The sequence below is a fragment of the Accipiter gentilis genome, chromosome 25, assembly GCF_929443795.1.
Source record: "Accipiter gentilis chromosome 25, bAccGen1.1, whole genome shotgun sequence".
Lineage (NCBI taxonomy): Eukaryota > Metazoa > Chordata > Aves > Accipitriformes > Accipitridae > Astur > Astur gentilis.
This window is the reverse complement of record NC_064904.1, coordinates 6,385,681-6,411,756: the sequence shown is the minus strand read 5'-3', so window position 1 is coordinate 6,411,756 and position 26,076 is coordinate 6,385,681. Positions and strand designations below refer to the sequence as shown.

Below are 26,076 nucleotides of genomic sequence, written 5' to 3'. Positions count from 1 at the left end.
CAGTGAGCTAGCACTGTCAGTCTTCGCTGTCTCCAGTTCAGTACTACATAAATATGGTTTACTGGTTGAAGTGTCAAAGCTACCTTATCAAATCCTGCTCCCTGAACTCACTTTGGGACTCTCACTGATTTCAAGTCATTTCTTACAGAACATGAGGACAAAGCATCAAATGCTCTTTAGCCTTGCTCACATGAGGACATGAATTGGAAGCAACTCCTCATGTTGTGCATTGGCAGATCATTAACAATGATTATCTGGAATTGAAACTGCCCTTGAAAACATTTAATATGCTCATTTTTGCCCCTGGCCTTAACACATTAAAAAAGAAAACCAACCAACCAAACAAAAAAAAAAAACATGAAGAAAACAACCTCCATTTTCCCATCTTCTTACAGAACCCAGAAGAACCTGCAGATACCACAGAGAAGAAATAATTGTAGTTGTTGCTGTAATTGCACCTTAATCTACTTTCCTGGCCTCTATCACCTAGAAATCTCCTGTTTTTAACTCCCTTCCCCATGTCTCACAGCAAAAAAAGCTGTTCAAAGCATCTGCCAATCTTTTAGCAGAAATAAAAATCTTCCATTATCATAGTATATAATTTATGACGTTCTCTTCCTACACCAAGATCAAGCTGCAAAGAGTACTTGATCACACAGGAGGAAAAAAATCATGCTGTGACCTCAGTGGTGTGCTTGCTTCTATAGCTATTTGCAACTTTTCTCCAAATTGCATTACTTTACCCGCAATACTCTTCTAAACAGGGAATAATAAAGAACACATTAACAAATAAGCAAGCATGAATAACAAGTTTTTTATTGAATGAGCAACGCTGATGACATTCAATCTTAGATGCTAATTTTAGAGTTGAAATTTAAGCAGCCCTTTATGCCTGCTTTCTTGAATGAGATGTATTACGCACACAGTAATGCACAAATGATCTCTGGAGATGTTGATTATATTCTGAAAGAAAACTTTCAGTTGCAGGAAGGTAAACAAATTTTCTTACTCCTTCTTTGTCAGGGCTGCAGCAGTATGTCTAATGTACGTTTCAGTATTATTTATGCAAACAGCACCATAGCTACTAATGTACTTGTGAAAGATAAAGGCAGTGCCTGACAAGAAGAAAAGGTTATGTCCTCTTCCACGCTGGTGAAGCAGGTGTCACGGCCAGCACTGTCAGTCCAAGGGGACTGCAAACCACAGCTATCCTGCCGTTTGCTTTGTTTAAAACGTAGGCTGCAGTAACAAGTGATGCTGACAGGAATGCTGGCAAGCAGATGTTACTCTCCAGCATCCTAAAAACTGGAAAGAAGAGGGAGTATCCTCATTCCTGCACGTTAGTTGCTTACATGTTACGTGCTTGTCTCCTTAAGCTCATGGTACAGCCAAAGGCAGAGGGAGTCCAGAGCACCGTTAGGGGCCATGATAGAGCACCTCAATTAAGGCCCTGCTGAGAACCTTCACCCTTGACCAGCACGCGTGCTTTACCCCGGGAGAAAGAGCGGGCACCGGCGGCTACACCGCACCTCTCAGCACGGCCCAGCCACCAACGCTCCCCCGCGCCAGCCCTCTCGGCGAGGGACAAGCCGAGCCACACTGCGGGCCGGGCGCCCGCACCCCGTCCCGGCAGCGGCGTCCCCCGCCCCGGAGGAGCCCACCCTCCCCTCACGGCCGAGGCGCACCTGACGGGCGGCGCGGAAACGCGGCCGCCACCGCAGGCGCTCACCGCCTCCCTCGGGGAGGGGAGGGGAGGGGAGGGGAGGGGAGGGGAGGGGAGGGGAGGGGGCGGCTCCCCGCCCACCGCGGGGGTGCATGCGCACGCCACCTCCTCCCACCGCCCCAGCACCGCCCCCTGAGGACGCGCTCGCGGGCGCCGCGGGCGCCACGCAGTGATGCCAGGCGGCAATGGCGGCGCCCGGCAGCGCACGCGGCGGGCGGCGGCGTTAGCGGTGGCGGCTGCCGGGGCCGGGCAGAGACCGCGGCCGCTCTCCGTCCTCTCTGGCTTGGGGCTGCAGAGCGCGGTAAGTGCTGGGGCGGGGGGCCCTTCGCCCCGGGGCTGCAGGCCGGTGGGGCCCCTCGGGTCCCGGCAGGTGCCCGGAGCTCCCGTGTGCCGCCTCGCCGGCGGGTGGTACCCGGGGTAGGCCGCCGGCGGGTGGTACCCGGGGTAGGCCGCGGCGGGAGCGCTTCGCGGCCTGCGGGGACTTAACCTGGCGATTCTAGTTTTATCCCCGGAGCTGCTCCAGGAGCGAGGCTGTAGGCCCGGCCTGCTGTAGTTGCGCTTAACGGCCGTTCGTGTCAATACTCTTTCCAAACAAAAGTAAAAGGATTGTGTTCTGCGTTCCAGTTTGTTTGAATATCATCAATGTAATCCTCATCCTTTTGATCTGATGGCCTGCTTAACCCCCCTCCCCCCCCCCCCCCCCCCCCGTTTCTTTTTTAGGTTAAAATGAAGACCAAAAAAGGAGGGAGATTTAAATCTTCCTTTAAGTTGAAACAGAAAGGCATTGAAGTAATAGGAAAGTGGAAAACTGTGCAAATCGACCCCAATCTATTTGCTGATGAGGAGTTTAGAGATATAGTATGCTTGGAGGAACTTACAGAATACAAACTGGTAAGTTCTTCAAAAGTGGGGAGAGCAAAAGAGAGGAAGAGAAAGCCTGAGGGTGTTTCAGAAGAATGCAATGAGGAGGATGAAGGACCTGTCGCCCCTCCCAAAAAGAAGAAGAAAAACAAAGATTTGAGAAGCAAAATGGATAAAAGTGACGATCCTAACACAGCAGAAATTGATGTGCCAGTTCATAAAGGGCCAAAGTGTAACGACATAATAGAAGCAACAAATTGTGAGGACCATAGACATGTGGCTGAGAGCACTTTAAGCAAAAAAGATGCTCCAAAGAAAAAGAAGTTAGCTAAAAATAAGGCTTCTCAGGAAGCTCTTCCATCAGTACCTACTTCTAAAAAAGTTAAAAACTGGACAACAGAAGTTTTATCTGCATCAACTGATCACAAAGCTGATGTGTCTGCATGGAAAGACCTGTTTGTACCTGAACCAGTGTTGCGGGCCTTGAGCTACCTGGGGTTTAGTGCTCCAACTCCTATTCAAGCCTTAGCCTTGCCTTCTGCCATCCGGGATAATATGGATGTTCTTGGTGCTGCAGAAACAGGTACAAATCTGTTAAACTGGTTGTATATGCTGGGAACTTCCCATCTCCCCTCTTTAAATGCAGCTCATAGTTACAAGTTTTTATACGTAGCGGAAGAAGCATTTATATGTAGAAGAGCTTGTATCTTCTGCATATCCAATATATTAGTAATGGCTCGTTGTGTGAAGTATTAAAATTTTGTAACTTGCAAACACAGGACATTCCATCTTTACAAAGTACAGCATGCAAACCTTTGAAGTCTCAATGAGTTTTTATGCTTTTGACAGAAGTCTCTTTTTCTTTTGTTTCTCAAATTATTTCCTATTTTGGGAATTGTAAGGGGATATGCTGTGAAGGGTAGAATTAATGAAACAAACAGGGTCATTCTTCCAACAGCTTAACTTCTGTGGATGTCCCTGTGCCAAGGCAAAGCAGAGAACTAGGTTCACCTGAAGATGATTAGTACTAGCTTGGAGTGGTAAATAAATACTACGCACAGTGTTAGGCATGAATATGACCTAGGCCTTTATCGTAGCAAAACTGGCCCACCCTGTGCCCTGTCTCTGGGCTTGGCCAGTACCTTGTCACCAGCCCTTCTCACTCCTTGTGCTTGAAGTGAGTATTACATTGACCAAGTGATCACTTGAGAGGGTACTGTCTCTTGTCCAGCTTGTGATCAGCTCATGCCTCTGCCCTTGAGCATTGCTAGCCTTCATGAAATCTGTTTTAACTCCTTTTTTACTTAATGCTCTGAAGTCTCAAAGCATTACATTTCCACTTAAGTTTTTTTGCTGCTCATACCTCTGAAGTTTTGTCTTCTTTAGCAGTGCAACATTTTTTTCCCCAAAAAACTAAAAAATAGGAAGCACAATTGGAAGCTGCCTTGGTTTAAAGGCTTCCTTTGCATTCTTTTAATCTGTTCCAGTTGCCTTATCTCACTGCTTGTCTTGTAAAGCTGTTTACTGCTCTCGAGCATGAAGGTATAGTAACTAATAAGATACGCAGTCATTTGCATTTTTATTTTAATTAGAAGCTAGGCTGGTGCTATTAGCTTTAATAAGATTAGAAAGCCCTGCAGGGTGTGTTTTCAAAAATGGAACTGAAAATTTAAATGGTGGGTTTGTGCTGAAAAGAAGTGCCATTTTGGCAGTACTGGAAAGCAAGTCCCTCTCTAGCTGCAGAATGGAAACCACAGTTGGTGGCAGATGTTGTTGTTGCTCTCTAATTTTCCCTAACCCTGAGGTACTAGGACTGTGTTTTGCTCATTTATTTTTTTCTTTCGTGAGAGAAAGCCAGGTTCTCTCCAGAGAGCCCACTGGGTCATGGGTGTTCCTGTAGAAACTTGAAAGAAGGTATGGATGATTGTCTGTTAGGAAGCGCTGTAGCTGGGAGAGGCTGAAATTCTCCAGTTCTTTTTTCTGCATCCTACAGCTTCTCTTAGCATCGGGCCTGAGGGAGGAAGATGACAGGTGTAATAACTATTCATCTTCCCTTTTTGGTAGCAACATAGGAGAGAATGGTAAGATTTTGATAGGGCACTAGATCACTGTGGAGATGCAAGGAATGTCAAGACTTGCTTTTGCAGTGGATCCAACCAGTTCAGTTTGTTACCATGTAGAAATAGTGAAGTTTTTGGTTGAGGAACCAATTTTTATCTCTGTAAAATCTTACAATCTAAAACCATTTAAAAGAGTGTGAATTAGCTTGAGCTGTAGTATGTGGGGGTACCAAGATATACTTTGCAGGCCTGGCTATGGCATGTGAACTGTGCGTTGGGAAAATAACGTGCCCTGTGAGGCGATTATTTATTTCATTTGTGGGTGAATCTAGTGCCTGCAGAATAGTCCTGATTATCACAGCCATAATCTAGCTGGGTGCAGTACTGCCATTTGCACCAGCCAATTTGCATTATATTTAATTCAAGATGAGCAGTGTTCTTCACCTTAAAAACAGATGTTCTGGTAGTACAGAATCTTATTGTATAAGTGCTCTCCAAATCCAGATTATAAACATTTTCTGCTTCAAGTGCAGAAGTCATAAGAGACCTCCTAGACACGCAGAAACGTGGGGAAGTGGATAGGAGGAGACTTTCCAGCAGTATTGGTCAGGTTAATGATACTGGGCTTAGCTGTTTATTAACTAATATTAAGGTTCTCCACTAAATAGGCAAAATTCTGTGTTGCTGAATTTGGCAGACCATTGTGGGTTTGTGATAGGGACAAATGGTGCTCAAGGAATTGAGATGAGATTTCCAGAGGACGGTTTCCCAGGAGTGGCCTGTTACAGGAATGTGCTCTGGATGCTGCTTTTGTGACCAATGAACTGATATTTATGAGAACCTTAACTGGGGTGGATGTGCTACCAGGCTTCTCCTAACATCTTTATTAGTGGCAGGTAGTTCAGAAGGGAATATGTGTCAGGGATGTGACTTGTAGTTTGTTACAGTGAACCCCTGAAATTAGTCGGGAGCATTTTTGTGTTTGACACCCCCCTTCTCTCCAAAGTGGTTTATCTGTTTTAGATCAGATTTATGTGTTTTTATTATAAAAATGTGAGCTGGTGGTAGATCAGGAAATTAGATGATGGAGTATTTAAAAATACAGTTTCTTAGAAAGTCATAAACACAATACTGTAAATTGAAGATGGAAGCAAAGCTTTCAAGTACATTCCAGTTTGTCCTTGGCCTCATTTGCTATTCCTTTATTTGGAGAACATTGATCAGAACTGTCAATTAGGGCATGGTATTCTCCTTACGGGCATACAGTTTTTTAAAATTATCTTGGCTGCAACTGCAGCTTTTAAAAAACACTTTCAGAACAAATGAATCTGCCTGACCTTCTAGAGATTGGAAAAATACCTGTTCCCCAGGAAGTATGCTGTTGGTGACCTCAAGGAGTTGTATAAAGGGAACAGGAGAAAAGATGCTATTGCTGCAAGTTTTTGGTCTTCTAAAGATAAAGAGTTTGTGTCTGTTACAACTGTATGTTTTAAGAACAGTGTGTGATTGGCTGTTGCTTTTCTCATCTTTTCAAATAAATGATTTGTCAGTCTGTATTATTCTTGTTTGTTTTTTTAGGAAGCGGCAAAACGCTTGCATTTGCAATTCCAATGATTCACTCTGTGCTGCAGTGGCAAAAATCAAATAGCTCAACAACCAGAAATGACAGTACTTCTAAAGAGTCCCATCAGCATCATGATGAAACAAGATGGGAAAATGAGGGTGAAGCAGAAAAACTAACCCATCAGCAGGCTGAAGATAGTGGAGATGAAGACGATGCATCTTTCGCAACAGGCTGTGTGAAGGTGCTGGAAAATTTTGAATTTGATTCTGGTGACAAGACACATACTGTTGGCTCCCATAAAAAGAGACCTCTTTTAGGACTGGTCCTTACTCCCACAAGAGAATTAGCTGTACAAGTAAAACACCACATTGATGCAGCTGCAAAGTTTACAGGTATGTAGACCCCATGGGCCATGTTCCAGATTACGCTGGGTTTGGATCTTGGCATTGGTGTTGAGCCAGAATGTGTGCCACAGTTTCTTTTGCATCATAAAATTGGGGTGGCTTTTGAAGGGTTAGGGTTCGTAGTCACTAGTATTTGAGAAATGCATAGAGATTCTTCAGTGAGACGCATGTGGAAGTAAATGGTTAATGTGGGATATTTTGCTTTAAAATGTTTCTTCTTTCAAATAGCTATTGACTCGTGCTTTAGCAACACAGAATTGGTACTAGATACCCAGCCACAGCTAACTTTGTCCTGGTTTTGGATAATGTAGGTTATATATAAAAAATAACTTCATTATATATATAATTTTTTTAAACATATGTATCATGATTTCTTTTTTTGACATGTATATCAATCTATATAGATAATAGATAGATAGAGGTATGTGTATCATTTTGATCTATCTATCAAAAAAAGAAATTATGGCCATAGATTTTAAGAGTAGAAGGCATTGCTGGATTGTCTGACTTGCCTCCTGCAGCAGTCTGGCCACGGCATATTGCTGGGTAACATGCCTGATAAAAGCAATTTCATCCAGTTCCTTTCTCTTCCAAACCAGAGGTCAGCACATCTGTTAAGTGAATGAGTGAGGATGTGAAGCTGTTCAAGATGGGGAGAATTGGGAAACAAGCCCTCACTTCTCCAATAGTAGTAATTGTTTATTTATTGAAGAGGATATGTAGTGCAGTGAACTGCTTTCAAGCACATCTTCCTTTGGTGTCTACGTCCTGCTGTGCTCATCAGTCAACAGCTGATTACAAGGCTAATTTTAACTCCTAGCCTGAAATAATCAATTTATGTGTGCAGTTCTGATAGGAGCAGTGCTATTTGCATGTAAAAATCTGTTCCCCAAGTGATGCATAGTTGCTGCAGCAGGAGACAAAATGTTATGATACAGGTTTTCTTTATTGTCTCAAAGTGACTTTGAAAAAAATCCTCACCTGGAAGTAGTAGAAGAATTCACAAGTAGTAGGGAAGAGAGATCAGTTGTAGATGGATACTGGAAGTATCTTGCATTGAGTTTGTCATGGGCCAGTGTATTCTTTGAAGTAAGGTGAAATAAGCCGTCTGTGCTTCCAAAGCTAAACTTCTTCTAGTACGTGAGCAAATTGCTTAAAGCTAACTTAGGATCTGTGCTACTGTGCAGTCCAGAGAATCATTAATTGGGCGGGAGCATTCTTGTTAGGGTTATTCCATAGCAAATAAGCAGTCATTAGCAAGAGCATTTCTGAGTCTTATTCTTGGAGGGGCCTGCTGGTTATTCATAACAGGAACATGTTTGTTCATGCAGATAAAATTGACAAAACATGAGATTCTGAAGTATGGATAAACAAAGCTAACAGCTGTGGTGGACTTCATCCTTCTATTGAAAGACAGGTGCACTAAAAGAAAGACTATTTTTGGCATCCAACTATAATGAGGATTTTTCTGTAAAATTGAGGGCATTGCTGAGTGTTCAGTGTTACCTAAAACTGCTGAAGCTTCCTGGCCAAAATGCTTGCTGAAAGTTGCGGTATAGACTTTTTAAGATACTTGAGTGGATGTATGTAAAGACTTTCACTGATAAATTAGTGAGATAAAAAATATTTATATGTTCTAGGCATTAAGACTGCAATTCTAGTTGGAGGCATGGCTGCACAGAAGCAAGAACGTGTACTGAATCGAAAGCCAGAAATTGTAATTGCAACCCCAGGCCGTCTGTGGGAGTTAGTTAAAGAGAGACACCCACATCTTTCAAATCTTCGGCAGCTCAGGTAAAGGTGCCTTTTAGACTCACTGCTGGGTACTGAACTGGGCATCACTGCATACTGATTATGTTTACTAACTGATTAAAAAATTTAGACTACATAAGAGTACTTATTTCTTTGCCAGAGTGTTTTGTTGAAATGCACAGTAGTTATATAGATGAAGGGAAATGTCAACTAAAGCCAGTTGCAAGAACCTCATTTTTCCTTTAGAAACCTGATTTTTTCAAAAAGAAATGTGGAAGGCTGCTGTAGGTACCCCAGCATACCTGGTGTTCCTTTCGGTTTTACATGCTGAACTTCCCATATGTGTTTAGCAGGAAGAGTTCTGTAGAAGTGTATCAGATTTGTATTTATCTGCACAAGTGTATTTTTTACTGTGTGTTTCCTATTTGACAGGTGCCTTGTGATTGATGAAGCAGACCGAATGGTTGAGAAAGGTCACTTCTTAGAGCTGTCTCAGCTGCTGGAAATCTTAAATGATTCACAGTATAACCCTCAACGACAGACTTTTGTTTTTTCTGCCACTTTGACTTTAGTTCATCAGACTCCCACAAGAGTTTTACAGAAAAAGAATGCTAGAAAGATGGACAAGAAGACCAAACTAGAATTGTTGATGGAAAAAGTAGGAATAAAGGGCAAACCCAAAATAATAGACTTAACAAGGAAAGAGGCTACTGTTGAGACTCTGACAGAAACCAGAATCCACTGTAATACAAACGAGAAGGACTATTATCTCTATTACTTTCTTCTCCAGTATCCAGGAAGAACCATGGTCTTTGCAAACAGCATAGACTGTGTAAAACGCCTCAGTTCTCTCCTCACAATCTTAAATTGTGATCCTCTTCCTTTGCATGCCAACATGCACCAAAAGCAAAGGCTGAAAAACCTGGAAAGGTTTGCTGAGCGAGGGAGGTGAGTTGTTTTTCTACTTTCTAGTAGAGAAAAAAAGAAATCATGTAAAGGATAGTGGGGAGAGGAAACAGCTCTCTTAGAGTAGGAGCAGGTTGGGGGAGTTAGCTGGGGATGTGAGTCCCCCATTTGTGAGCCCAGGTTATTAATGATTAAGGATGATGAGGTTTCACAGGATGGTTGAGGTGATGAACTGGAGCAAGTTCAGTGGAAGGCCACCAAGATGGTCAATAGGCACTGGCTCTGCAAGGGGAGAGACTGAGGGCACTGGGTTTGTATGACCTGGGAAAAAGAATTTGTGGGGACCTAATGGCAGCCCTCCAATATCTTAAGGTTATGAAGATGATGAAGCCAGGCTCTTTATAGCGGTGCATGTTAGGAGAATGAGGCATAATGGGTACAAGTTGAAACGAGAGGTTCAGGCTGGATATAAGAATGAGCTTTTTCTCTGTGAGGACAGTCAGGAATTGGATGAGGCTGCTCATTCTTGGAGGTTTTCAAGGCTCAGTTTGATAAAGCCCTGAGCAACCTGATCCAACCTTATAGCTCATCCTGCTTTGAGGAGGAGGTTGGACTAGAGATCTCCTGAGATCCCTTGGAGGCTGAATTATCCTGTGGTCTGGCAGCTCCTTGCTGCTGAAGGAGCTGTCACTTGCCCTGTTTTTACCCATATGCTTTTGTAACCATTCTGCACACTTCTCTGCCCCTGTGCCCTGGCTCTGCAGCTCATTTGATCCTTCTGTAAGTTGTTTCATCTCACTAAGCTATCAGAAAAATAACTACTTGTTGCTGGGTTAGGGTTTTGCGGGTTTAGCTACATGAATTAGCTTCATGAGGGTCAAGGTGTCTTGGAGCAATGTAAGAGAAGGGGCAGTTGTGCCTTTCAGCAGCAGTGGGCAGTCAGGTTTACCCAGGCCTGTCCTGCCATTTTAAGAATTACTGTTTCCTTCTGGCTTTGGGATGGCCTTTAGGAGGAGGTTGGTGGTCACAGTACTTTCATAATCCAGAAGCCTCACATTTTAGTCCTGCTGTGAAGTGCTGCGTGCTGTCTGACTGTGTGGGAATTTGTAGCTTGGTAATAGATTCAGGCAGGGAGAACAGAGGTTGAATTGCCATGATGGATCTACAGTATCCCTTGGCAAAATGTAGTATCGATAGCATTGGCCTAGGCCAGATGGGGCATATTCAGAGACTGCAGATTTTTCAATGCAAGAAGAAATCTAATGAGACCATCTTACCGCAGCTTCCTGCAGATTGCAAGCCATAGAATTTTCTCTGTTTGTTTCTGCTTTGAACTTTGTAGCAATAGAGTATGCATCAAATGACATAAAATCTTAACAAATAAGTGCCTGTTACCTACAAGTAACTTTTTTCAGTTGCTGGGAGATTTTTTTAAAATGAGTTATTCCATACCCTAGGGACACTTTCATCTCTGTAGTAGACTGTTTATATAAAATAATGCCTTTTTGAGTAGTTCTTCATTTCTAGGGGTAAGGAGAAATACTGTTTGTGAGAACAGAATCCTGCCCCCCTCCGCCCCATTATATTTCTAGCTTTCAGTTTACAGAGAGAACTTACTTGAGAACAACTTGGTAGAAAGTATTTCAGCCCCAAAAAGCTGTTAGTTAAATCTATAATGTTAATAATGTGGGGTTTTTTTCAACTGGTGAAACTTGTAATAACCTGTCTGTCCTGCCAAAAGATCAACTGTGGTGTTAGTGGTATGGTCATATCAAGCTAGGGATATTTTTAAACCCAGCCTGGACAGAGCACTGAAAAATGTAGTGAAGGGGAGCATTCCCTACTTCCAAGTGGTTGGATTAGGACATTGCATAGCTATTTGCACTAGTGTTCCTGTGAATTGGGAGAGAATAAAAGTATAGGAAAATCAAGGTAGTGAATTTCTTTATTGGAAGCAGAGTAGATCTGCTGAAGATAACATTTGCTTTTTTTTCCTCTTACTTTAAGAATTGTTGCCTGTGATGCACTATTGGGTATCATTTTCTGTAAGGGCAAACAAGTACCATATTTCCAGCAGGTGATACAGTACAAATCTGTTTCTTAAATTGCTGTGGTAGAATTCTAGGTCACTGTATTTTATGTTCCTTGGCAGATTGTTTACTCTTCAATTTTATGTTTATTATCACTTTCTCAGCTGTGTCCTCCTGACAACAGATGTTGCAGCTCGTGGTCTCGATATTCCCAACGTGCAGCATGTCATCCACTACCAGGTTAAATATTTTTATTATTTTTGCTTTTACTATTTTGGTTTTAAAATAAGCTTTTCCTGATCCAAACCCTGAACACTATAAAGCTGTGATTCTCAGTCGTGTGTATAATATAGTCCCAAGTATAGAGATTTATTTAATCATTATTAATTTGACTGTCCTTAGCACTTTATACTTAAGGATCTCACTGCTGCAGTAACTGACTGTGGTAGGTAGCACTTGATGAATATGTGATTGTATATGAGAAATGACATAACAGATATGATTCTAATTGCTTTTTGCCTAACTTTGATATCCAGAGGTGTCAAATGACTCGGCCCTATAATTCTTCTCTGAGGACACATACAATTTTTTCCTGCTTTGCAAATGAAGTGACAGAGGGTCAGAAGTTAGGAGAGACTCACAAAAGATTATGCAAGGAAGAATACTTGCATAAGTAAGCAGAGAACAAAAAGTGTCTCCAGACATCATCTTTTACTTTACCTCTTCAGCTGTGTTACATGCAGTGTACCATGTGTGTATAAAAAACAATATTCTCTGGCATCCTCTTGGCCAAAGCATATCAGGCTGCTGCTAGCTTTCCAAGGCCAGCTTCATGGTTTTTCCTGAATATTTGCAGGTTCCTCGTACTTCTGAATTGTACGTACACAGAAGCGGCAGAACAGCCCGAGCTGCCAATGAAGGCCTTAGCCTATTGCTGATCGGCCCTGATGACTTGATCAATTTTAGGAAAATTTATAAAACACTGGAGAAGAGTGAAGAGCTGCCATTTTTCCCAGTTGAAACCAAGTGCATGACTTGTGTCAAGGTAAAGAAACAACAATCTCTTTGCAGCCTGAGTAGGTGCTTGCTTACTTATATTACTGTATGGCCCATCATGTTCTTTCCAGGTTTCAGATAAAATTCACCCTTCAGGACCTGGATTTGAAAGTGAAAGTTAATCACACTTTATATTTTTCTAAGCAATATTTGTGATTTCTCCTCAATAACTGGCCCAAGAAAGGTGTTCAAACATAAACATCAGTTATGTTTTTCTTGCATGTTGCTATGTAGAGCTTCTCCTGACTAGATTGCCAAAAACAATACAGGGAAGCTAGTATGTTTTGTGGCTGGGGAGCAGGGATGGCTCTGTTAAGTATGTTGTTAAAAGTCTCTTGTGTTAGGAACAGACTAGAGAACAGTAGCAGGTGCAGGGATCTTCAGTTGTCTTCATCTGCCTCTTCTCAGCTGAAGTAGTGAGTTGTCTGCTTTTCTAAAAGTTCCTATACTGTGAGGCCACAGCACCACTGAACCCTGTCAAACCAGATGTGTTTCCTTTTTCTAGGTTGTTGCCCATTTTAAGGAGAATTGAGTCATCCACTAACTCATAAGATGAGACAATGGTTAGGATTTACAAAATATATCTTAGAAAGCATCTAGTCACTGCATATTTTCTGCTTCTCAAATAAGAGGTCATTTCATGTCTCAGCATTCTCTTAACAGTTTGGGTGACATCAGCCATGTACAAATGGGACATATTTAAATACTGCATTTGACAGGAATCCAGCTGGGGTTGGAGTGTCTGAATATTGCACGGTCATTGAGAACAGGGGGAAAATGTTAAGCAGTCAGGTAATGCAACAGGTATCTTCCTTATGGTATTTGGCTCATGTTTATCCAGTTGGCATGGACTGAGCCCAGGGTCTACCCCAGTGGTGACAGTGATGTCCTCACCTTGGGAATAACGTCAGCAAGTTTCAAAGCCCAGGCTTGCTGCAAATGGGGTATTTAGCGTGAATCTTTCAGGAGGTGCAGCTTTCTAAAAGAGGAAGAAAGTGGAAGAGCTGCTTCCACAGACTCATTGTTCTCCTCTTGGTAGTAACAAAGAGAATTTTTTTTTTTTTTTCCCCACCTGCACCTTCCCCCCCCCCCCCCCCAGTGTTTCTGTTTACTGGAAGAAATCTGTTGTTTTCAGAGTGTTTCTTCAGAGGTCCCTTCTGTGTTTCTTCTTGGCTCTTATCATGCTCTGTCAATTAATGGGCAAATAAATATTGCTTCCACACTTAAATTTTCCTGCCACCATCTCATGATCTTCTCTACTATCTGTAATAGTGCTCCTCTCCCCGGAAAAGATGTCTTTAATTCCAGTTACAGGCCTCCGGCCTCCTAGGCCCTTCATATGGTCAGGTCTCACTTACACTTTGCCCTGGGTTTAATCACAAAGCCGTTGTAGTTGGGACTAATAGTGCTGCTCATTCTTTATGTCTGTCACTTTGGCATGCTCCATCCCTGGTTCTGCATGCCTTCATTAAAGTTCAGGAAAAGTCTAAAGGGATTTCACACTTGAGAGGAATAGAATTGGTGAACCAGAGTAGAGGAGAGACCAGAAGAGGAGTCAAGTTTTACAAGGATGGAAAAACTATTTAAAATTTCTTGTAATGATCTAAGAAGTGACTGACTTGTTTTATTAGTCAACTGCACATTTAATTTCCTTTCTCTCTCTGTGTTAATTATCCTGGCAGTTCTGGCTGGTGGTGTTACTGTGTAGCACCAGACTGCTCCCTTGGAGTGGTAAGGGTGTCTGGCACAGGGTTTGTTTTGTGCAACCGCAGGCACATTCCCAACAGCAGAACTTGCTGCTGGGTTGATTATCATTTACTCTCAGTGCAGATTTTCTTTCCATAATGACTTAGTTATTTAAGACAGCTTGGCCCAGCTGGAAGGCTGCAGGTCAGGTTAGGTTTGCTGGACATCTTTGTTCCGCCTGTGTGCAGCTGAGAAGGACAGGACATTTTGTCCTGTGCCTAAACAAGATGCAGGTGCATTTCTGAAAACATGAGTAGGTCTTTCCTTCCATATGGCCTGCAGGAGCTTACTTCAGAGTGGGATGAAGCTAGGGGCTGCCCCTTATTGCTGAGACTAGTAACTTCAATATCCAGCTGTATTATATAAATATGTAACTTGGAAATGATTAGTATTTGAATCATGATTTGTCCTTGATGTCTCTGAAGTGTTTGTAATGATCCATTTAAAGAATGAGGAGTTAACGTTCAGGCATGTTTAGTAGTTGAGATGTTTTAGAAGTCAGATTCTATCATGGAACTGAAGAAGGAAAACACTTTAGCAATGATGACGTGTCTATTACATGGGGCATCTGCTGGGACACCAGAAGTGAACAAAAGTGTCTGCACCTCAGTCGCATTATAATGCATGCTCTCAAACACTGATTCTGCTAAAGTGCCCCACATTTAAACCTGATCATAATGTCTAAAATGTACTGTTGTTGCAGGAGCGGGTGAATTTGGCACGGCAGATTGAGAAGGCAGAATTTTTCAACAGTCGGGCCAAGCAGCACAACTCCTGGCTCCAGCAAGCTGCAGAGGCTCTTGAGATTGATCTTGATGATGACATGTTTATGGGCAAGTAGAAATGCTTGTTTATGGGTATGCTCAGTCGGTCTCGTAGCACTCATGTCCAGAAGAAGCCCCACCATGGCAGTGAAGCTCTTAAAACCTGCAGAGCAGAAGGGGAAGGAAAGGAGTATCATTACTTATTACGTGGTGTTGCTGGTGTTTTCAGGATGGTTGTGCAGTAGATAGTGCTGGAGCTGAGGAGGTGAGGTGTGATAGTTCTGGCAAGTCGCAGACAAGTCCACATGTTGTAGGACAAGAACAGCTTAGCTTCTGGCAAACATTTTAGGGTAATCTAATAGCCCAGTATGTCCTGCTTGAGTCTTGTCCCTTCTGAGTCAAAAGAAAAAGCTGTTTCTCTGCTACTGCTTATCTCTCCCCTCCCTGTAGTCAGGCAGCAGGACAGAAGCCTGACAGCTCTGTGTAGGGAACACCCAGGAAGCACTCGCAAACACCAGAAATTGTGAGCCTTGTGTAGGTTAAGTTGTGTGGGCTAAATGGCCAATACTTCTATTCATAAGTTGCAGAGACTTATGGTGGTGTGTTAGAAGTAAATAATTTCTTATATTTTGAAAATTAAATGTTCTACAGGCTGTGCCTGAGAGAATGTGTAGGGCTGTGCAACTACAGGTGCCTGTTAGTTCAATGCCATGAAGTTCTACAATGCTCAGATGCACTGTGAAATGCCACATTGTGTTCAAATGTTAGGAGCTGAAGGTATAATTTCCTGCCAGTTCTTTGAAGGCATGCTGAATAGGGGTGCTGCCTGGGTCATTTCAGCTTAAGCCGTTTCTAACCTGTTAGCTGCTAAATATGCACATGCCTTAATTTTGAAGCATGTTCAGATTAATTCTTTTTCTTTCCTTTATTCGTGACTGGACCAGCTTGTTTTCAACCACTTTGCAAGCAAGCACTAATCATCTCTGTCCAAAGTGTTCAGGAGTGCTCTCAGATAATTAGCACTCTGCTGTCTTGTTTTGATATAATCCGAGTATGCTGTGTTTTGAAATGAGTTTCAAAACAGCACATCCAGTCCAAGCAAGTTGTGGCTCTCAAGTGAAGCACTTTGTAATTGCCACACAGAATCTTGCCAGATTCATGCTTTAAAATTATTCAGTCTCCAGTTCTTCCATAGCTTGTTGGAAATCTCAGTCATTCCTCCCATAAATGAAATGCCTCCTACACTGTTACAAAGGATTTAGTAATGTCCTTTCAATTTATATTACAGCAACCCTGATTTCATTTATTCTCTCCAGTTCAGGCCTCTGACCATATTAACTGTTTCCAGTCTTTTCTATGCCCTTCTTTCTCCTATGTTATTAAATCTGAGGACCTTATTGGGTTTTTTGTGTAAGGAGGAAAGGGTTTCCTGTTTTACAGGTGCTGAAATGAGGCATGCATAAAGTAACAAAATACACAGAAGAGGCTTCTGCCTGAGCTAGATAGAAGCCCTGGGTTAATACTTTATCTTCTGGGCCCCCTTTTCTTTTGTTGCCGAGTCTATTCTGGGTTGAGAGCCAACTGAATGATTTAGCAAAATGATACCTGGTGTGTAGTTACTCAGTAGTCAGGATTCTTGATCTTGTTACCTTGTGGACAGCCTGGGTGATCTGAAAGTGTCACAGATGACTGGAAGACTGTATGGGAGTTGAGTGACCTTGTTAGAGAGAGAAGGATGAGATTAGCATCTGCCCCTAGCACAAGAAAAGCCTGGTGAAAGAGGCCAATGCAAGTTCTTCTCTTGTTGTAACATTCTGTATCTTTGATTTCTTCCCCAAGGAAGAAAAGCTAGTGAGCAAGAAGAAAGCCAGAAGCAAAAGATGCTGAAGGGGATGAAAAAGCAACTAAAACATATGTTGTCCCAGCCACTGTTTAAAGTCCTTATGAAAACCAAGTACCCAACACAGTCTGGAAAACTACTTCTGCCTCAGACATCAGTGGCTAATTCAGAATCTGCTCTGGGTACCGTGTCCAAACAACAAGCGAAGAAGAAGAAATCAATAAAATTAAATTAGATAACTGAGCAAGATCACTCAGTGTGACGGAAGCAAAGACAATCCTTATCAGAGCTGTCAGTGCTTATGGAGGAACTCAGCTAGAAGACATGTATTATTAGAGGATGTTGCCTGTGTCTTGGTTGTGCAGGCACAAAGTAAAATGTTGATTTAAAGGGCTCTGTTAATGTGCGGTTAGTTACTGTTGAATCTTGTCTTGGATCTTGTTTTCTTACGTTCTTACTTATTTTTTCTTAGTCTCTGTATTAATAGAAGTTAATTAGTTTTGAAATAGTTCTGTTTATTACTCCTTTTTGTGAGATGGGTAAAAGTTACTGGGTAAAATTCACTGTGGGCATACTCTAATGATAAAATTTGATTTGAATTTTAATGTCCTTAAAGGAAAGGGGAAGGTAGGCTATATACAGTCCGAGTACAATCTGATGGTAATGGGAGGTTTGGCTTTTACTGCAGCCAGTTCAGTGAGAAAGGCAGCAAATACAGGTAATGTTACCAGCAGGTCTACAATTCTGATTATGGAAATATCTCCCAATTTTCTTTCTCCTCTGATAATATTTCTCTGTTCTGTTCTTCACTGGGTCTAATTCCCTTAGTCCTGTGTCAATATGTTTTAGAATAGGCAAAAAAAGTTAAGGTGGCAATGGGCCAGGACTGACCTTGGGAGCTGTGTAGAGTTTTGAAGGAATAAGTCTTGCTACTCATTGTTTTATTAATTAATATTTGGAGTAAAGTCTGTATTTGAAAACTTGTTAGAACCATGACCTTTGCTTTAATGGAAAAGGTGATGTTGTGAAATGTCACTTTTGAAGAGTGTTTCATGATAATTATGCTTTTAAATCATTTTAATCTGACCTGGGCAAATAATTTTTAAAACTATTTTTAAAAATATGTCAGAAAAATATATTTTGAATTTTTGTTAAATTATATCTGCTATAAAACCCAAAGCCTGTGTCTGTTTTCAGTCACTTGGGATTTCTAAATTCCTCATGCCTGCTAAGCGCAAAGCACATCAGCTAAGGAGATGGGAAAAGCACCCAAAAGGTAAGACATAGCAGTGGGATCTGTGTAGGTGGGAGCACAGGGAACCTTCACCTGCCAGCTCTAGATTGGGCTGAGGTGTTTTTTTTTTAATCATACAGTATAGAACCAGTGTCACTGCCGTGATAGGAGGCATCAGTTTATTCAGCTAGTCAAAGAGAAATTTGTGGAGTTGAGTGCCCCTTCCAAACACTTGCCAGTTACATGGTAATAGCAAACTCTTTAGTCTTTCATCTGTGTAAATAATTGAAGGCCCCTCTACCCCCCCATCTCTGGAGGGCTTTTCCTTTGCTTCCTTGCATTACTGAAGAAGAGCTGTGACAATTTAATCATAAGCATACCGAGCTTATCAGTGATGTATGAAGCTTTCCTTGTAACTCACTGTCTCGTGCCCTTTGGAGTAGAGGGGGGAAGTTTTGGAGGGGGAATAGATGGTAAGGTTCTATTTCCTAACCTACATGAGAAGATGACTCCATCTTTGGAGTTGATGTGACATCTGAAAAATAAAAGCAAGAATTTAAAGACAGTTCCCTGTAAGGAAAGCTGAAAAAAGGAACTGAGCGAAGGTTAAGCATGCCTTCATTCCTTTTCTGTGCCATTTTAATCACATTCTTACATTACACAAAGGAAACATGCATTGGTTTTGCATCCCTGAAGGGACGGAAGATCAGGTGGGCCTTTTCTGCATGTTGTGATATATTTCTGCTTATGATTCATCAGCAAAATCAAGGCTGGATCCTGACACAAGAGCTCTGCATTTCCTCCCTTGTCTGAAAATCTGCATGAGTTGAGACAGCTTTGGCAATTTCTAATTCCACGTGATCATGAGGAGAACTGAATTGGGGGAAAGTGAGAGTGTTGTTATTTCGTCTCCATCATTGCTGTGAAGTTTTTCAGTTTTTACTGTGTTTAACCACCTAGTTCTCACACTCCCACTCCTCTGTCTGGCCCTCAGCCTACTGTCTTGCGAAGTCTCCCCAAGGTGGAGCATGACACTTCTGCTCTCTTCCTCGCCTTCTTCATGCTCGCTTGTGGCATTCTCTGCTGCTGGTTTTCTCCTGCAGCCTCTGCTGTGCTCAACATGAGCTCTCAATGCTTAATCTACTGATGCTGCACCCCCACAGGAGCTCAAGCTGAGCCTGGACCCTAAAAATATCTCAGTGTCTTAAAAAGAATACTTGTCTAGCACTCTGAAAGCTCTCTTGTGGCTGCATGCTTTGCCTTGTCCTTATCTTAACAGCATACCCCGAGTCTTCTACCTAGAGGAAAAACCCTATACTTGCTTTAGCTAATTTAAACAAATTATTAAACTGTAACTGGAAAATATTACCACTTAGCTGCCCTCCTCCAATGTGAAAAAGGTTACTGCAGGAAGAGAGGAACACAAAGGAGAATGTTTTCTCCAGTTCTCATCATTTGCATGTGTCTCACTGGTGCAAATTAGACATGAAAAGTTTTACATCAAGTATATATGGGCAATTTAATTTTAGTATTTAATGAAATATGTAGCATAGAATGGTTTCTGTAATGCTCTAGTGGCACAGCAGTTATGCTAAGGCCTCAAACAAGTAATCGTGTGTTCTGTGGCAGCTTATGTCTGCTAAAATACGTATTAATTTAAGGACTAACTAAGTCTATTTAGGCTGTCACGGCAACTTCCAAGTAGAGTAATAGAAGCATGAGTTCAGCAGTGTTGGTAGGGGCCAAGCTGATGCAGAACAACCAGTACTATGTTAACAGAAAACTGAAACTCAAACAGCTTCTGAGTCTTCATTTTTATTTTGTGACTACATGGGGCCAGTTGACCTCATCCTTGCCGCAGAGTTCCTGGTCTGCCATATGCCTATCAAGAGAAGGAAAAGTCCTTGTAGTTTAAGACATCTGCTGAGGAGATTGTTTGGACAGGATCTCACATGTTGGACAGCAAAGTTTCCTGACATTCCCCATGCCTTGTCTTTCTCCTCCCCTGTACGTTAATAAAACAGCAAGTTAGCAAAGCAGAAGCTGGAGTGCTTGCCGTATGCCAGCAGCCTGGGCACACGGCTGGCCATGGGGCACAGGGGAGGTTATTTGCACCTTACTGAGAAAGGGCTGGGTGCCACACGCTTACCACAGTCAGTCTGTGTATCCAGGTCCCTAAGGGGGAAAGGAGATAGGAAAAGGACACTTTCTGATGATCTCGCCTCATACTGCCTGGCACCAGGAGGAAAATCTGGTAAGAAACACTGTTTTCTTGGGTGTTAAAACATTCACTGCTTTGTCCTGTGCTAGCAGGGTGCATTTTGAGTGCCTGAGCAATTCCAGGTTGTTTGATGAGTGGTTTGGTGAAGGAAGGAGCTCAGAAGTCCATGGGTTGGGTGACTAGTAACAGACGGATAATGTAGCCAGCAATAATATGTAAGTAATGTCCAATAGTCCTTGCAGAAAAGTAGGATGTTGTCAGAGGTCATAGGACTGGGGAGAAGAAAGGAGGCACCAGACAGAAGGACTGTCTTTTAGGAAATGGTCCTGATTCTGTAACCCTCTATAGGTCCCTTCCATGCCCCCTTCTGATACTCAGGCAGATGTTGTCTGGTATTTTTCTGACCTGTGTGAGATTTCCTATTCCAGCTTCCTTTTGTGAAAGGTACTTTAAGGCATCAGCGTTTTCTGAAGTCAATCAAAAGCTCCTCCTGGGGTTGGCCTGGCAGAGTGGGTAAGAAAGAGGAAAATAATCTGTGACTCCTGAGGGGAGTTCATTAGCCTGGGGAAGCAAGTGAACAGAGCTGCTTTGCTTGTTTGTCTTGGAGTTCAGCAGCTCTTGCTGTGAAGCTGGAAGAAATTGTAGCCTGTTTCCAGAGCAACCAACTTTAGGTGGTACAAACTGCCTAATTTCTGTAGGTGGGGGCTGCACTTACAGAACACAGACCCAAATCCTGGGTTGGAAGAGGAGAAAGGGCACTGCAAAGTGCACACGGGCTTTAGTACCACAGGGTTAATTAGAGGTCTGATGTTCTTTTATTATTGGTGTAATTATATCAGTCTAATCAGTAGTGTGGATGCTTTTGTAGGAGTAGAGTTTATTTTCCTTTCCTCATGGGAGTACCTATACCAGTATAAGCAATTTTAGTATTGACAGGTGTTACAGATTTATGCACACTAGCCAGCATAAGCGTGTCTGACCCTAGGATCCCTCTGATTAATGTCAAGTCCGAGTGAGGTTTCCAATTCCTCTTTTATTAGTTCTCAGGTTACAACTCGAGCTCAGTGCCTCTGGAGAGGGACCCCTACCCCAGATCCCACCCCTCAACTGTACCCGTACCACCCAGCGCTCGATCTCCCAGTCCAGTCACTTAATTCTGGTTGGTGTTCTCTTGATTTCTTGGGTTTCACTGTCGCCGGGCTGGCCTTCTTCTGAAGTTACATCATTGTCTTAGAATTGTTTCCTTGGTCCTTATCTTTTTCATTCAGCTCACATCTGCTGGATTCAGCTAGTTCTGTGTTAACAGCATTAGTTTTACCAAAAATTTTCCTCTCAGTCAGCTCTTGTGGCCTAAGGCTTCAACTACTTTAGCTACTAGTGCTAAGCTGCTAATGCTAAACGAGACTATTCAGAGAGAGGAACAGTTAATCAAGTTTCTTCTATTACACAGGAATATAACCCTATTAGATTTCTGTATCAGTATTGGTAGTAACAGTGCTGTAAGGGGCAAGGTATAAGGTGCAGTCATTTCAGACTGTTTCTTACAGTGTTACTTCTAAGGTGGCTCAAGTGAGGTCATTTCCATCCTCTCGGTTCTGAGATGACCTCACAGTGTGGGTTTCTTGGCAAGTTAAAATTGTGAGAATTAAATTTGCTGAAATATTCCTCACTATTTTTTTCTTTGTTTTCCTAGGTTCTCAAAATCTCCTAAGGTCCAGCTGGAAAAAAATTATTCTTGCACATATATACATGGATAAACACGATTGGAAAGTATGTTCCTCTCATCAGTTTTAAAAAGTCTATTTCTAGTACATCATTCAATTATGTATGTATACACATACACAATGTAACCTAGCTTTTAGCTAATGCAACTACATATATTTATGTAAGAAAAAGTACTGTCATTAGCTCAACCCCCAGGAGTTGTCTCATTCATTAAAGAAATGAAGTACACATTTACCAAATGATAAATAAATGTGAGAAAATGTTGTCATCACATCATTTCAAAAGGAAGAAGAAAATCTCAATGTTCAATCTCAACTAAATCTCAGCCAAAATAATGTACCTTCCTTTAAGCCTTGGAACAGGATCCCTGAGACTGGCTTACCTTTCTTCTTCCTATTTGCCACCCAAGGACAACAAAAATGACATTGGTTTGTTGGCAAAAATATGTAAGTAATATCCAATAGTCCTTGCAGAAAAGTAGGCAAAAGAAAAAAAAAAAAAAGGAAAAGAAGGGAATCAAGACCTGATATTTGGAGCATAAAAACCAGGACAGTTTTATCAAGTTGAAATTCTATGTTGTTTTCTCCTATTTAAAATCTGATCAATGACGGCACAAAAATAAGCATTGAGTAACATTTCTCAGGAAATGTTTTATTTTAAAAGGGTACCATCATTTATCCCAGCACTTTTCTGTACACGAAAGTGTGGGTGTTACTAATAGCCAGGGGCAGCTTTCTGCTTGCAATGAAGAAAATATTTGCATTTTCCATTATACATCATTATACTGGAATGCTTTATTATATAAAAAAAAAACAAACCCCAAACAACAAACCAAAACCTAGGCTGGGAAAACTGCCTCTTGTAAGGCATCAGTCTGACTGAGAAAGGTTTATCGCTGTATGTCAGTGGAAGCTGTCTTTGTTATTCCTGCATTTTAATTAAACTGTTCCTCACAGACAGAAGGTTAAACCAGAATTCAGTTCATGATGAATTACAGCCTTCCAGAGCTGGGTTACAGTGCAAAACCAAACAGCCATGAGACACTGGTTCCACTGCTGGGCAAACGATGCCATAAGTAAACATTCCTGCTCTTTAGCATACTTATATTTATGATTATTTTATATGCTCTGAAAAGCAAGTCAGGCTCTTGAATACATGGCATCATTTCACCAACAGAGGACTAATGCACAGGTACACACAGGGCTGGTAAATGTGCTTTGCTCTACCAAACAGCCAAAGCAGAGGAGTTAGGGAGGAGGAAGTTCAAGAAAAAAAATTTCTGTGACTTTGCAATTGCTAGAACTACATGTTCTCCCTCTCTGCTTTGTTTTTAAGCTATCAGCATAACTTTTCAGATGAGTTAATGTGAAAAGTAAACACTCATTTAGAAAAACTGATTAACTACCTTAGAGTGTTGGGGGGGAACTGGATTCAAGTGACAGCTTTACAAGTGGTGCTTGCCAGTTCCTGACAGCTCTCATTAGTTACTGATCCAATACTATTAATACAGCCAGAGCTGCCAGGTGCGGCCTGGGCTTCTCTGTGCTGGTTGCTTAACAAGCATCAAACAAAAGGTTGTCCAAGTCCCGTAAGCCTGAGCCCATATGAGTGTCAAACCATTTGTCATTTTAAAACCCCGGGAGTTCAGCAGGCTGCATTGTGTCTAGGGGGTAGAGAGGCATCTTTCTCAAAACATTAAAAGAATTCTGGCTTTATCCGGCGAAGGGTGGATATCAAGCATTGTGTTTGTGTGTCCCTTGCACAAAAGTGCCATGATACTTCACAAACTTTTCTCAGGCTCTCGAAGGAAACCTTCAAATTCAAAAGGCTGCTGCTGTTGTGAGAAGTAAACAGGTCTCTCTGCTTTAGCCATTGGCTTTATCCATCCTGGCAAATCTGATAGTACATTTTTCCCTAGCCAGCACTGAATTTTAAGTAAACAAACTCCCTTTGCTGTTGGATTATAAAGTGCACAGCACATTGTAGCAGTGGATAAATTGAGAGATAAGCTGGTACAGTGATTAACTCCCATATTAGTTGCATGCAGAGGTCTCTTAAGGAGATACTGTTTTGTCCTGTGAAGAAAACTTAACGAGAGTGATGCTTCTGTGAGCAGTTGTTATTCTGCTTGTGGAATCCTACCTCCTCCTTGCAAGAAGGAACTGAAATATGGGAAGATGAAAGGAAGTGCCTCGCTCTCCTCTCAGTTCTGGTTCAGTATCATATCTCCCAAGTCCCTCACCGCTGGCTGTAGTTACCACCCCACCTTTTCTGCCCCCGTTCCCTAGGCATTATCGCAATAACAGAACATGAGTTGTTACTCTGTCTGTTGTTGGTTCTTACCATGGCTCAATATAAATCCTTATCAATCCCTCTTTTCTTTCTACATTTGCAGTTTTCTGCATATTTATTTATTCAGCTTTTGCACTAAACGCAAGTCTTGCCGGGCGTCGTTGGCATTGCAGCGATCGAGAAGACAAGAAGAGTTCCTGGAAGATGATAAATACTCATGGTAACTACATTCCTGATAGTTCACTTCATGGAAACAATAACGGAGCAAACATCTAAGTTGTTAAAATGTCTCTTGTTAACGTGATATTTTTTAAAAAATTCACAATAGAACATTGCTGTTTGAATTTAAGCCACTAATGCTAGGGGACTCCTAGTCCGGGTGATGCACTTCCCTTCAGCGTCTTCCTCTTCCAAGCAAAATCCTCTGTACCTGCCTGTCAGCTCCTCTCTGGAAAGAGCCTCTTCAATAACCCTTTTCCCAAGCATGCAGGAGCATGTTAAGGGGAGCTAAGAGAGGCCCTAAGCTTGGCCTTTCTTCCTGTTAATCCAGCGCTAACGCAATAGCTATTTATATTGCAGAGACCTGCCACGTTTCCTCCGCTGTACAGCCAGCATACCTCGCTGCTGAGCGGAGCGAAAGGCTGGCTGCTCCTCCCGTCACCCTCCCACTGGTGACGGCTCTGTGTCAGAGCCGGCCTCTGCCGGCACCTACCTCCACCTCACCCGCGGCAAAGAGGAACAGAACTGGGGGAAGACTTGGGACAGACCAAAGCATTGACAGGAAAAGAGAGAGCAGGGGCTTTTCTGGGACATTGGGGTTTGTTTCTGCTCTACTTCGTGCTCCACTGGCCACAGCTGTATAGGAGTAGGAAGGTTTCCTGGAGCCTTGCTGATTTCTCAGAGTATTACCTTTGCCCACGTTTTGTCCCATTTTCTGCAACTGGCTGTTGCTCCTTGGCTTGTTTCTCTAGAGGAAGGAGTTTCTGGCCAAGCAGCTGATCCGTCTGGCTGGAGCTGCAGCCACCAGCCGTGCTGCAGCATCGCCTGGAGGCGCGTCAGGCAGGGGTGCTCATCTTCAGCACCTCTGCTGCACATTACTCACTGCCGTAACTCTGTGTTCAGCTGCTCTAGCCCTAAACACAGCAGCCTGGCTGTGCCGTCTGGTTTTTTTCAGCCGTACTAAAAGCATCACATGGCATTAAAGATGTTGCAGGCTGTTGTGTGTAGCAGCTTTGATGTGCTTTTAGGTTCCCATCAAAATGTCAGTGCTGGTTGCAGGAGTTTTACTTAGCAAGTGACTCTCCTGTTTTGCACGTGTTAGGCAGAGCTCACGGACGCCTTGTGTGAACAGGTCAAAGGCCTGCCCAGGCCAGTACCCTGGCCCCTGCAGGAGGCAGCAGGTTCCGTATTTCAGGGAGTCTACCGATGCTCTGCAAACACCGGGGAAGGAGTTTTCTGTAATCCTTAAGCCTTTTTTGTGTCTTCTGAAGCCATGCAGATGCGATGTCAGATAAAATGCTCTATTATTTCTATTGGCTTGGAAAAAAATTTTCAAAACTCTGGTGTCTTGCTTAAACAGTTATAGTAAAATTCAGACTAACTGGAATTGGTGGGTTGGGGGCGGGGGGGAGGGGGGGGATTATTTAGTGTTGGGGGTTTTTTTCCTTCCTCTGTGTGTGTGGTGACTTTTTAGATGAAAACATCTAGATGATCCTTACAAAATTCTCTGCTACAGCAGGAACCACCAACACCAAAGATGCCTTTTTTCCTTCGCTCTCTTCTGGTCACACATAGTTTTGGCATCTTGTACTGAAGATCCTGTTTGCTGCCAATAGGTGAGTAAGGGTTTTGTGGGCTCTGATAAGCAGAGGCCATCATTCTCATGCAGACCTGTCTGA

At 42.5% G+C, this 26,076-nt stretch overlaps 1 protein-coding gene across 2 annotated transcripts; it reads left to right on the top strand.

Annotated features, from left to right (window-relative positions):
- Nucleotides 1–1,915: 1,915 nt before the first annotated feature.
- On the top strand, nucleotides 1,916–21,365 carry DDX24 (DEAD-box helicase 24). 2 transcript variants are annotated; one of them, XM_049828781.1, is made up of 9 exons: nucleotides 1,916–2,024; nucleotides 2,444–3,167; nucleotides 6,223–6,600; nucleotides 8,253–8,406; nucleotides 8,797–9,312; nucleotides 11,465–11,540; nucleotides 12,157–12,345; nucleotides 14,806–14,935; nucleotides 16,706–21,364. In XM_049828781.1, the coding sequence occupies exons 2-9, from the start codon at nucleotides 2,450–2,452 to the stop codon at nucleotides 16,939–16,941; spliced, it is 2,397 nt and encodes a 798-aa protein (XP_049684738.1). In that variant the 5' UTR covers nucleotides 1,916–2,024; nucleotides 2,444–2,449; the 3' UTR covers nucleotides 16,942–21,364. The 2 variants fall into 2 exon arrangements, with proteins under 2 accessions (XP_049684738.1, XP_049684737.1); XM_049828780.1 differs by having other exon boundaries at nucleotides 1,923–2,024; nucleotides 14,806–14,939; nucleotides 16,710–21,365.
- Nucleotides 21,366–26,076: the final 4,711 nt, after the last annotated feature.

What these genes read in the sequence shown, in the direction of transcription:
- DDX24 (XM_049828780.1), top strand. Translation starts at nt 2,450, where the DNA reads ATGAAGACCAAAAAAGGAGGGAGATTTAAATCTTCCTTTAAGTTGAAA. An exon ending in TGCAGCTGCAAAGTTTACAG is followed by an intron (nt 6,601 to 8,252) that starts GTATGTAGACCC and finishes TATATGTTCTAG; the next exon opens with GCATTAAGACTGCAATTCTA. An exon ending in AGGTTTGCTGAGCGAGGGAG is followed by an intron (nt 9,313 to 11,464) that starts GTGAGTTGTTTT and finishes TCACTTTCTCAG; the next exon opens with CTGTGTCCTCCTGACAACAG.